Source organism: Geotrypetes seraphini, chromosome 13 (genome assembly GCF_902459505.1).
Source record: "Geotrypetes seraphini chromosome 13, aGeoSer1.1, whole genome shotgun sequence".
Classification (NCBI taxonomy): Eukaryota; Metazoa; Chordata; class Amphibia; order Gymnophiona; family Dermophiidae; genus Geotrypetes; species Geotrypetes seraphini.
The window spans coordinates 71,118,525-71,131,785 of NC_047096.1; the positions used below are offsets into that span (position 1 = coordinate 71,118,525).

Here is a 13,261-nt window from a genome sequence, read left to right on the forward strand (position 1 = left end):
TTCAGTCCAGCATCTGCCCCTTCCATTCACTGTCTGTCTTTCCCTGCCATCTCTCCTCCTGCCCCCCCCCACCCCCCAATTTGGTCTAGCATCCATCATCTTCCTTCTGTTCCCCTCATGGTCTGGCATCTCTATCCTTCCCTCCCCCCTGTGGTTTTTAGCATATCTCTCTTCTCATTTCCTCCACTCAGATCTGATCATTCTCTGCTCTCTCTTCCCTTTTCTTCTCTGGTCTTCCTTCTCTATTTTCTGCCTCCATCTAAATTAAATTCTTTCTTACTATTTAGTCCCGTTTCCCTCTTTTCACTGTGTCTACACACAGCTTGTCACCCCTTTCCCTCACCCCTCCATTATCTTACTATTTTCTTCCCCCTTTATTTATCTCCTCCTTCCATCCAGTATGTGTTCTTTCCCCACTTCCATTCAGCATCTGCTCTCCCTTCTCAACTGACATCCATCTGCCTTCTGCTCTCTCTCCCTTCTTCTCACTTCCATCATCTGTCCCCTTCTCTCTCTCTCTCATCTCCTCCATTCCATCATCTGCCCCTTCTCTCTCTCTCTCTCTCTCCCCCCCCCCAACTTCCATCATCTGCCCCCCTTCCCCTCACCTTTGTGGGTCACTTTCTTTCCCCTGAGGGTGGCTCATGTCACAGGGGAAGCTTTGGCCGAGCAGAACCGCTTGATTGACAGTGGAACTTACTTGATTGATGTCGATGCTGGGGCCCGTTGCCGTTTGAAGGAAAAAAAAAAAGGTGGAAAAAAGGAACCTGTAAAGGCGAGAGGAAGGGAAACCTCCAGGACAGCTGCTTTTTGCCCTCCTTCAGCGGCCCAAGAGTTCAGACCAGCAGCGGCAGCTCTGTATGCTTTTAACTGCCGGGACTCCTGCCTTCCACCGCGTTTGCCTCCTGCCTTGTCTCCGCACCTCCAGACCAGCAGCGGCAGCTGTGTATGCTTTTAACTTCGGCACAGAGCTGCCCCTAATCAATAGTTTAGCGCGGTTTCATGAGGCAGCCTCGGGGCCTTTGATAGCCGGCCCGCTTCGATGATGCGATGTGGGCCGGCCTAGCAAAGGCCCCGAGGCTGCCTTATGAAACCGCGCTAAACTATTGATTAGGGGCAGCTCTGTGCCGAAGTTAAAAGCATACACAGCTGCCGCTGCTGGTCTGGAGGTGCGGAGACAAGGCAGGAGGCAAACGCGGTGGAAGGCAGGAGTCCCGGCACAGCGACTGCAACAGGAAGTTGCAAGTCAGCTGACGCCGGCCTTTCGTTGCGGCGGGGACCGAATCCTTCGCGGACCGGCAAGATTTTGTTTGCGGACCGGCGGTTGAAGAACTGTGCTCTACACTGTGTGCGCTGTGACGAGAAACATGTGCGCTGCGAGGTAATATTTTGTGCGCGTGCGCACGTCAACGCAGCTTAGCGGGAACACTGGTGTGATATACAGGCCTCATTCAAAGACGGAAGAAGTAGATAGAGATTTAATAGTAGACATTCAGAATATATCTAAAAAAAAGGGAAGTCTTTCTAATAGGTGATTTTAACATGCTGGATGTTGATTGGGGTATCCCTATTGCGGGGTCTTCTAGAAGTAGGGAGATCCTGGATTCTCTACTGTTCCAACAGTTGCTAATGGAACCTACGCGGGATGAGTTCATACTTGAATTAGTGCTTACAAACAAGGAAAGTGTTTCTGATGTTACAGTGGGTGATCATCTGGCATCCAGTGATCACTGCATGGTATGGTTTATTATTAAGATGGGTATAGAGAGAGCTCATTCAAAAGCAAAGGTTCTAGACTTTTAAAAAACTAAGGGCTCCTTTTATCAAGCCGCGCTAGCGGTTTAATGCGTGTAATAGCGCACGCTAGCCACTACCGCCTCCTCTTGAGCAGGCGGTACTTTTTGGCCGCTAGCGCGGCTTGATAAAAGGAGCCCTAACTGTATTTGGATGGGGGTTTACGTCAAGGAATTGTTGTCTGGGTGGGAACGTCTGGAAAGAGTGTTAAAGCGGTGGGCAAAACTGAAAGGAGCGATTGTAAGTGCGACAAACCTTTTTGTTAGGAAAGTAAGTAAAAGTAAGAGGAAAAGAAGGCCGCTTTGGTTCTCAAAAGTAGTAGCTGAGAAGGTAAGGAACAAGAGGTTAACTTTCATAAACTACAAAAGATCATAGAAAGAGGAAGACAGGCAAAATTATCTGGAAAAGTTAAGAGAGGCTGGTCGTGTAGTCAGGAAAGCAAAGATGCAAATGGAAGAAAAAAATAGCTGACACGGTAAAACGGGGAGACAAGACATTTTTTAGGTATATTAATGATAGGAAGAAGTGCAAAAGTGGCATTGCGAGACTCAAAGCTGAAGGGGAGGAATATGCAGAAGCTGATAAAGGCTGAATTGCTTAACAAATATTTCTGTTCTGTGTTCACAGCTGAAGCGCCAGGAGCAGGACTGCAGAAGACAAACATGAATAGGGATGGAGGATCCTGATTAATTTTCAGAGGGTTGTGTTTGTGAGGAGCTAGCTAAAATGAAGGTAGACAAAGTGATGGGGCTGGATGGTATACATCCTAGGGTGCTGAAGGAACTTAGGAGGGTTCTGGAAGCTCTGCTCATTGACCTTTTCAATGAGTCACTAGAGTCAGGAGTGGTACCGGAGGAGGGCGGATGTGGTCCCTCTCCACAAAAGTGGAAGTAAGGAAGAAGTAGGGAATTACAGGCCGATAAGTCTGACTTCTGTGGTATGGAAATTAATGGAAACGCTTTTAAAACAAAGAATGGTCAAGTTTCCGGAATCCTGTGGATTACAGGACTGGAGGCAACATGGATTCACTAGAGGTAGGTCTTGTCAGACAAATCTGATCAATTTCTTTGACTGGGTGACCAGAGAATTGGATAGAGGATGTGCGCTAGATGTGATGTATTTAGATTTTAGCAAAGCCTTGACAGTGTTCCACACAGACATCTAATAAATAAACTGAGTGCCCTTGGGATGGATCCTAAAGTGACACGCTGGGTCAGGAACTGGTTGAGTGGAAGGCAACAGAGTGTAGTGATCAATGGAGATCACTCTGAGGAAAAGGATGTGACCAGTGGTGTGCCTCAAAGTTCTGTGCTTGGGCCTGTTCTTTTTAATAGTTTTATAAATGATATTGCTGACGGCTTGTCAGGTAAGATTTGCCTCTTTGCAGATGATACCAAAATCTGCAATAGAATAGACACACCGGATAGTGTGAATAACATGAAGAAATACCTGGCGAAGCTTGAAGAATGGTCAAATTTGGCAGCTAAAATTTAATGCTAAGAAATACATTTGGGCTGCAAAAACCAGAGGGAACAGTACAGTTTAGAAGGTGAAGAACTTATGTGCACGACAGAAGAGCGGGACTTGGGTGTTATTGTATGGGATGATCTTAAAGTGACCAAACAAGTTGAAAAGGTGACGGCAAAAGCTAGAAGGATGTTAGGTTGTATAGGAAGAGGTATGGCCAGCAGGAAAATGGAGGTATTGATGCCCCTGTATAAGACTGGTGAGACCTCATTTAGAATATTGTGTACAATTCTGGAGGTCGCACCTTCAAAAAGATATAAAAAGGATGGAGTCGGTCCAGAGGAAGGCTACTAAAATGGTGCATGGTCTTTGTCATAAGGCATATGGGGACAGACTTAAAGATCTCAATCTGTATACTTTGGAGGAAAGGCGGGAGAGGGGAGATATGATAAGAGTCGTTTAAATACCTACATAATATAAATGTACATGAGTCGAGTCTCCTTCATTTCAAAGGAAACTCTGTAATGAGAGGGCATAGGATGAAGTTAAGAGGTGATAGGCTCCAGAGTAATCTGAGGAAATACTTTTTTACGGAAAAGGTGGAAGATGCCATGGAACAGTGTCCCGGAGAAGGAGGTGGAAACAGAGACTGTCTGAATTCAAGAGGGAGTGGGATAGGCACGTGGGATCTCTCAGAGCCATTTGGCCTTTATCTGCCATCATGTTTCTATGTTAAATAAGTCCATAATGACTCCTATAAAATGATATTTCTCCCCTTCAGGAGAATCATTTTTAGCAGTGTGACTCAGCTAAGAGGTCTCATGTCATCTGAGGCACAAATTAGAGGCACCAGAGCCACACAGGGCCCAGAGGAAGGCATCACACACTCTGGCTTACCTTCAGCTGTGCTCCCACATGGATGTAGTTGTAAGTCGATAATTCCTTCTGCAGATGCAAAGAGCGCAGAGTCTGCTCGGAGCCCCCTTGTAACAACTGGGCAAAGGAACCAAAGAGGAAGACATTGAGCATTCAGGCTACCAAGGAAAAGCAGCGAGACCAACCCTTAATGCTTCCCACTAAGACAGATCCCACTGATTCACCACCTTCCCTCTTTCCTCTCATTCTAAGGTCTGTTACTGCTCCACAAATCTGGAACTCCCTACCAATTTATTTAAGAGAAGAACATAATATTGATAAATTCAAGACCAATTTAAAAACATTCCTTTTCAAAGACGCTTTTGATCAATAAGTCTTACTCTTGAATTCACTAATGTTGTATTTGACTATTCATTTTAATTCCCAACCTTGTGTTTTTGCCTGACCTCCTTTTCTATAATATTTTGTAGTTCAAATCCCCTTTTCCTCTTGTTTTGTTAAGTTTGTATATAGTCTAGTTTATTTTAATGGTTATGTTTAAATTAATGTTTTATTTTTTAATATTGTAATTTTAATTGTTTCTTTTTATGTATGTTCATCGCTTTGAAGTAAGATTAAGCGATTAATCAAAAATTTTAATAAACTTGAAACTCCTCTGCTGAAGCTGGTAAGCTTTACCATTTCCACGAGTGAAGGGTCATAGCCCAAGTCTAATCTGTGACCATGATACTAGAAGATTTTTAATCATCTATGCACAAACAATGCCCTTACTATGTTATAAACTTGTAACTTGACATAAAATATAGAACACTCACAATTATATATAGTGCTTAATGTATGTTAAAACAGAGGAAAAAGACCTCAAAATACCCCAGGAATCCAATCAATAGATTGAAACCCCTGTTGGAAAATTTTTTATTTTAATTTAATTTAATTCATATAAAATATTACTTAATTTGAATATTCTCTATGTGATTCTATGTGTCATTCAATAATTAAATATCTATTTCTCTCATATTGGAACGAGCAATCGAGAGCTGGCAACTGAAATTAACTGCAATGATATTCCTTCTGGCTAGATCAAAACTATAATCAAGCACTTATCTATTTTAATATAAATAATCTGTATTGTGCATACTTTGTTTGAATAAGTTATGGTCGTACTTTGTTAATTAGCATCTTTTATTGAATTGTGTTATTTCCTTCTATAAGACACTGTTATCTGGCTCTGTATTTTAAATACTTTATAATTTATTGTGTAAACCGCCAAGAACTGATGGTGTGGCGGTATACAAAAATAAACTATTATTATTATTGTGACCCGACGGAGGCCCAATCCGTTTCGCACCAATGGGCTTCTTCAAAGGAGATGATAAAGCTTGCTAGTTTGCCAGTATCGTTTTATCGTTGCCCAAAAACTGTTTCAAAGCTGCCGTCACCATACTCTCACGATACTGGCAAACTAGCTCATTCTAATATGAGAGAAATAGATATTTAATTATTGAATGACACATAGAATCACATAGAGAATATTCAAATTAAGTAATATTTTATATGAATTAAATTAAAATTAAAATTTTTCCAAAAGGGGTTTTGACCTATGATGATACCTTAACCCCAAATTGGTTTCAATCTATTGATTGGATTCCTGGGGTATTTTGAGGTCTTTTCCCTCTGTTTTAACATACATTAATCACTATATATAATTGTAAGTGTTCTATATTTTATGTCAAGTTACAAGTTTATAACATAGTAAGGGCATTGTTTGCGCATAGATGATTAAAAATCTTCATGGTCACAAGGGTATTCCGAAGAGGCAGGGGAATGGGTGAGGGAAGCTTGAGGACAAGGGCATGGCGACGTCCTTGCAAACACGGATGCCCTACAGCTGTGGCCCTCAGCCTCCTAGTACCACCAGTGGGGGGTGCTGGAAAAGGAGAGGTGCGGAGAGGACGAGGCACACCAGCGCCGGCTGACCGCCTTAAGGACATGCCTCTCACTGTGAGAAGCACATCCTGTAAGCATTCAGCTGGCGCCGGCACCTCTCCTCCTCGCCGGTGTTTTGCGGCACACCTAGAGTCCGCCACGACACACAGTTTGCGATACATTGCTCTAATAGCTATTGCACTTAACTGACACTACAGTATAATCTTGTTATACTGTAGTATACAATGTGGAACAACAGAAAATTGGCATTTTGATGGTAGCATTTTGAATAAACCTGACTTGAATCTCCTTATTGTCTGCTTATAACAGAACCTCGCCTACAGCGGACGAGGTCTGCTGGTACCGGCCGTGCACCTTTATAAACATGCAGAAAATCATCGCTTATAGCGGACTTACATATAACGGACTTTTGGATAAAATGGACAACCAATTTGGTCCCCAGAATCGCTTTTAGCTGTAGTTTTGTTCGGCTATAACAGACATGCAGGCTCTGCCTACAGGGCACGTAGCATGCCGGTGATATAGTATCAAAATGCAGCCCAGAAGAAAATGACAGAGTATTTTTCTTTCCAGTACAGTACGACATAATGCTTTAGAACATCTTTTAGTGTTCTGGTTTTGCAATCATTTCATGCCATACCAATGTTTTGCTGAGTTTTGTTATTGATGTTGCTGATATGCTTCTGCAGTGACTGTAGTTCATTGATTGTATGTTGTTTCAGTTGACCTAAATAAAGTTTTTAAAAAATGCAACTCTGGATATAACGGACTGTTTTTCCAGGTCCCTTGAAGTCCGTTATAACGAGATTATATTGTATTCTATAACCAGCAATTTTGCATGGTGAGAAAATGTGCATGCAGTACTATAGAAACAGGGGGATATTGTTAGATGATGAAATTTCTTCTTACCCGCTAATTTCTTTTCTTTACCTGCTAGATGCAATCGTCATCTGAGGTCCAACATAGAAATTATTTTTGCCACTTCCCCCAAATGGATGGGAGAAGATAAAACTGTTCTTTCCTACCCCCTCCATTTGATTTCTAAGTCACAAAGAGAGTGGTGTAGTGGTTAGAGCTACAGCCTCAGTACGCTGAGGTTGTGGGTTCAAACCTTGCACTGCTTCTTGTGACTCTGGGTAAGTCACATAATCCTCCACTACCCCAGGTACATTAGACAGATTGTGAGCCACCGGGACAGATAGGGAAAAATGCTTGAATACCCGATTTGTAATCCGCTCTGAGCTCCTTTGAGAGGATGGGCTACAAAATGGAATAAATAAATCTCTGACTGCTCTACAAGCAGACGTGAACTTACCTGGTAGAAGGAGTGAAAACTCCTCTCTCCCGGTTGCTGAACAATGACTCGAGACTAGAAAGAAATTTAAAGCACAACATTAAAAATATGACTTTATCAGAACATGGCAAAGCATGCAAGCTGGGGTACAAGCTGACAAAACTCTTGCTCAAGAATTACCTTGAGCAGTCAACAAACCTCTCACTATAGGAAGGAGAGTATTTCCATTTAGCCTCATCTCTGATTTACCAGTGCTATCCACAGTCAAGTCTCCTTGTCAAGGAGGAGAGCGTAGCGCAGTGGTTAGAGCCAGTGGCGTACCAAGGGGGGGGGGAGGTCTGCTCCAGGTGCACGCCTTGGGGGGGTGCACAGCCAGCTGTTCTCACTGGCTGGATTGAGGGACGAGGATAGAGTTAGATACTGGAAGGGATGAGGGAAAGAGGTGGCAAGCTTTAGGTAGTAAAAAAAGGACATTGATGAGAGGGTAGTAAGAACGTAATCCAGATGGATGCAGAAAATAAATTGAAAAGGAAAATGAGGGAAGAAAGGGGTTGTAGAGGAGAGGTGTGGGAGAGGGAAGGAGAGGAGAGAAATGCCAGACCAATGGGGGTGAAAGGAGAGATGGAAGGGGGAGGCATACAGTTTCTGGAAGGGGCATAGAAGGAGAGAAGATGCCATATAGGGGAAGAGAGACGGCAGACAGTGGATGGAAGGAAGAGAGTTACAAGAAGATGAGGAAAACAGAAACCACAGAAGACAAAGGTAGAAAAAAAATTTCTATTTATTTATTGCTTTAGGAGACATGTGTCACTGTTTCTGTGGTGTTGCATTGTATGCAGAGTCCAGCTTCTTACTGGTTCAATTTAATCTTTGTCTATGTATTTCTATTTTATCCCCCCTTTTACAAAACTGTGGAGCGTTTTTTAGCGCCAGCTGTGGTGGTAGCAGCTCTGATGCTCAGAATTCTGTGAGCGTCAGAGCTGTTACCACTGTGGCTAAAATCCACATTACAGTTTTGTAAATGAGGGAGGGGGGTTAGTTTGTGATTACATATTCCATACTAGGCGAAGGTGTTTTCTGTGTTCTGTGTGTTTGAAAGACATGGTTTTTTGTTAGGCTTGACTGCAGGATTGATCTGTACTAGTCTGACTTGTTTAGTTTTACAATGGGTGTATCGATGTTGTACTGCTCACTGCAGTACGTAAGATGCTGCCTTTTCCTAGATACTCATGTGTGACGTGTGGCTTGTTACTAAAAATCATGTTTTCTGTACAGATTGGGGGGGTCAAAAAATGATGGGCCCCGGGTGTCACATATGCTAGGTATGCCACTGGTTAGAGCTAAGGAAACAAAGCAAGAGGTCCACCAAAGAATCCAATGTGGAACAACAGAAAATTGGCATTTTGATGGGAGCATTTTGAATAAACCTGACTTGAATCTCCTTACTGTCTGCCGATCTTTTGTTTCGCAGTGGTTAGAGCGGTGGCAAGTCAAATGCGTGCAAGAGAACTGCGTGCAGACAATTGCATGAAAACAAGTGAGTGCAACGACAATTGAGTGCAACAGTTGTCTTGCGCTCAGATAATAATAATAATTTTATTTCTTATGTACCGCTGTACCATAAGTTCAAAACGGTTTACAACAAGATACATACAGACAGAGAATGAGATGCAAGGAAAAAAAACAAGTCGAACTGGGATACAATTACAAATGGAAGAGAACCAAGTTGGTTTGAATCTAAAGGATGTATATAGTCAAAGATTAAGATAAGGGGAAAACAATTTGGGTTGGAATATCATTACAAAATGGGAAAAACACGAGTTAGTCTAAGGTCTAGAGATTTGGGGATTGGGAAGAGGAGAGCTGAGGGGGATTGGGCATGAATTGGGATTAGAATTTGTTAACCCTTTCAGGACCATAAGGATCGTAGGCCAATTTTTGTGGTTTTGACGACATTTTTATGGTAAAAAGGGCTTGAAGATGCCAAAAAATTGATTTTTTTTGTGAAATATCATTATTTTTTTTTTAAAAAATCACACTTCTGGCTTATGGACAGTGTGGCAAGTGAATCTTCTCGTCAATCTGGCAACGACGCTAATGAATGAATGTCGGAACCAGTTTGTTTACATAAAGGCAGTATCCTATGGAATCCGTACATATCAAATTTAGAACTGTAGACGATCCCAATCAAAATGTATAGGATTTTAAAGTTATGGGACAAATATGTCCCTTGGTCCTGAAAGGGCTACGGCTGAGCACAATGCAAGAAACTTGAACAGTTCTGAGGAAGCGTAGAGGGGTTAGTTCATTCTATGGTAGTGGGCTTTCTGAGGATTTAATGCCAGTTTCTTCTTTTTGCTAAGAGCATTACAGTAACAGTGCTGCACACTGGCCCCAGCAGAAAACAAAAATCCGGTCTGCTTATGTGCTGGAATGTTCTGCATATAAATTTTACGCACAAAAAATATTTGTGATGCCGGTATTTATCCACTGAATAACATTCCAAGACACGCGCAGACACTTTTTGTTTTGCTCAGATACAAGCACAGTACTAGCTGCTTTCAGTTCAGAATCTTGTGCACATGCGTCTAGTAGGCTTGCCCCAATTAGCCTACGTTCGCACTTCAAATTTGCATACGATTAGCATACTGTATTGGTGAGCAAAAAAGGCAAGTGTTATGTTGCATTCAAAGTCATTCACTCAGCCAGATGCCTGGGAAAACCTGGACATGTCCTCTTTTTAGTGGACTGTCCAGGTGCCTGGAGGAATTTCTAAAACCCGGCAGTTTGTCTGGGTTTTGGAAGTCCCCCAAGCTTGGGGCCGTGTCTGGAGGCCCTCTGCAGATGTCAACAGGATGATGTCATTGGGTCAACGTCTGGACATTTGCAGAAGTGGCCTCAGGCTCGGAAAGGTTCGTGTGGGGGGTGGGGCTGGGGGCAGAATGGGACGGTGGTATAGGGCAGGGCTGGAGGAAGAACAGGGTGGGGCCAGGTGTCCTCTCTTTTTTAAAGAAGAAATCTGGCAACCCTATCCATTAGCACACAGGTGTCAAAGTCGGTCCTCGAGGGCCAGAATCCAGTCGGGTTTTTAGGATTTCCCCAATGAATCTGCATGAGATCTATGTGCATGCACTGCTTTCAATGCATATTCATTGGGGGAAATCCTGAAAACCCGACTGGATTCCGGTCCTCGAGGAGGGACTTTGAATTAGCATGTAGCTTAAAATCACTGCTTTCTGCATCGACCCCCTTGAGCAAGGTTACTCACGTGGCTCTGCTCTACCTGTGCTAAAAAGTCTTAGTTTTTTTTTTTAAACCATGTCTCCTTAAATTTACATTTCAGAAAAGTTACACCAGCGCTAGGCAACAATTCCAGGGAAAGTACATGAGAGGTTAAGCAAAAACAAATGTTTCAGTCCTCAACACAAAACCCTCTCTGTTAAACGTAGGGTTTCACTTCCTGCACTAAAGCAAATCTCTCCTTGAAAGAACCTGGTTTTCTAATGGAATTCTCTGGCCTCAGTAACATGAGAACGGTTTGTTTGCATTAGGGCGGAAGGCTCTGGAAAAGCCAGCAGACAGGGCTATGGAAAGGCTTCACTCAACTCAAGGGGAAAAGATTTCCAAACCAGCTCTAGAAACATGAGCACATTCTGGGGAATTTAGGCAGCTTTCTTCAGGGCCATGACTGCTCCACGTGTGAAATAGAAGTGGATTCAAACTCCAGTTCCACTTCGACAGAACAACAGGGTGGAGATCCTGGAACATTCACAGATTAAGGAACAGCTAAACAGCAAGGATACAGCTGGACTAAGAACTACCGTCACTGGTTTGTGGGTTCCACTTCAAGCTGCTGCAAACTCTAGTCTGCATGCATATAACACGGGGCACTTCATGTTGGTTCACAGACAAAATCGCGCGAGACAACGGCACGCAGACAACTGAGCGCAAGGTTGACGGCACGCCGAAGAAAAGCACTATTTTAAAGGGTTCCGACGGGGGGGGTTGGTGGAAAACCCCCCTATTTTACTTAACAGACATTGCGCTGGCGTTGTGGGGGGTAGGGGGGTTGTAACCCCCCTCATTATACTTGAAACCAAACTTTTTGCCTGTTTTTTAGGGAAAAAGTTCAGTTTTAAGTATAATGTGGGGGATTACAACCCCCCAAACCCCTCCCAACGCCAGCGCAATGTCTGTTAAGTAAAGTGGGGGGGGGGGGTTCCCCCCCCCCACACCCTCCGTCGGAGCCCTTTAAAATAGTGCTTTTCTTCGGCGCACCGTCAACTTTGCGCTCAGTTGTGGCGATTTAGTCCCGTCACCCTTCATGTTATATAACACCTCCCTCGCCCATCCCCACTTTCCTTCCTAAGATTTGGAACTTTATATACAGTATCAAGGTATTTTTAATGCTAAACATGAACAAATTGAAGCTTTTGCAGTGGCAGTGCTGGGAAAACCTTTCCTTTTCTGCCTTTGACTTTACTCCCAACTCCTGAGACAGAAGAGCTGTCCAGTGAGCAGAGCCGCAATGTGCCGTCAGCAGAGCCAGTGATAACTCAGGAAGGTAAAATTTTGTTGGTAGGCCAAGGCCACAGCTTGTCTGAAGCTTCTCTCAGGCTCCCACCTTTTCCAGAAGATAATTGCTAATGTGGCCCCCGATAGGGTCCCCTTTGAAGTCAAAATTGATGTCCATATACTTCCCAAAGCGACTGGAGTTATCGTTGCGGTTGGTTTTTGCGTTCCCAAACGCTTCCAGAACACAGTTGGACTTCAGCAGCATGTTCTTCACCCTGCCAGGGAGAAACCCAGTGTGAAACAGCAGTACAGCCTGCGTGATCCCAAGACCAGCAGAGAAAAAGGGAGCTGCAGCAGTCAACTAAAAAAAAAAAAATTATATATATAAAAACACTAGCCACTACAGGATTTTTCTATGTTGGTATCTTTGTTTTGTGGTTTATTTGTGGGATTTGCGTGGGATTTAGGGTTACCAGATTTTCAGGAACAAAAATCCAGACCCATGACCCCGCCCAAGCCATGTCCCATTCCACCTCCAGCCCCGCCCCCTCAACCTGGTCGCTTGTCAGGAGAGCATCTGCGCATGCGCTGGTGTGACGCGATGACATCGCATGCGTGCGTGCGACACCACTGCGTAGCATCCTACGCATGCGCAGATTCCATCTTGACATCGCTACTACTTGGAAAGCTTTTCAAAACCCAGACAAAGTGCCAGTTTTTTTTATAGCTGTCCGAACCCCTGGATATGTCCGGGGAAATCCGGATATCTGGTAACCCTAGTAGGGTTTTATAGGATTACTTTCTAGACTTTGTATGTTCTGGACATTTTTGTAAACCACTCTATTTACTTTTATAGAAAGCGGTATTTCAAATGCCAAGTCTCACCAGTGGCATAGTGAGGGTGGGAAGCGCCCGGAATGGTGGTGCCCTCTTCTCCGCTGTGCATGCCCCTTCCCTTCCCCCATACCTCTTTAACTTCCCCGGCGCGAGCAGCATCTCCAACTTGCTGCCCACACCAGCCTTGGCTCTCCCTCTGATGTCACTTCCTGGTCCCATGACCAAGAAGTGATATTAGAGGGAGAGCTGAGACCAGTGTGAGCAGCAGGCTGGAGCTGCTGCTTGCGCTGGCGAAGAACAAGAGGTACTGGAGGGGAAGGCGCATGCAAGGGGAAGGGAAGGAACGGGAGTGTGAAGAAGTGCTGGTGCCCCCATCAAGACAGTGCCCAGTGTGTTCTGCCCCTTGCCCCCCCCCACACACACACACTTTACTATGCCACTGAGAGCTAGATTCTCAAAACTTTGCATTAAAACCAATGGGCTGCTGCTGCAGCCATTATTGTAGCGATTTCAAAAAAAGCGAATCATTCT

At 43.9% G+C, this 13,261-nt stretch overlaps 1 protein-coding gene across 1 annotated transcript in view; it reads right to left on the reverse strand.

Annotated features, from left to right (window-relative positions):
* The window catches only part of MYO1D (myosin ID), a 227,078-nt gene that overhangs the window by 131,453 nt on the left and 82,364 nt on the right, over window positions 1-13,261 (reverse strand). The window contains 3 exon segments of the mRNA XM_033918408.1: window positions 4,159-4,254; window positions 7,400-7,453; window positions 12,003-12,168. Of these exon segments, the coding sequence (XP_033774299.1) occupies window positions 4,159-4,254; window positions 7,400-7,453; window positions 12,003-12,168 (316 nt within the window).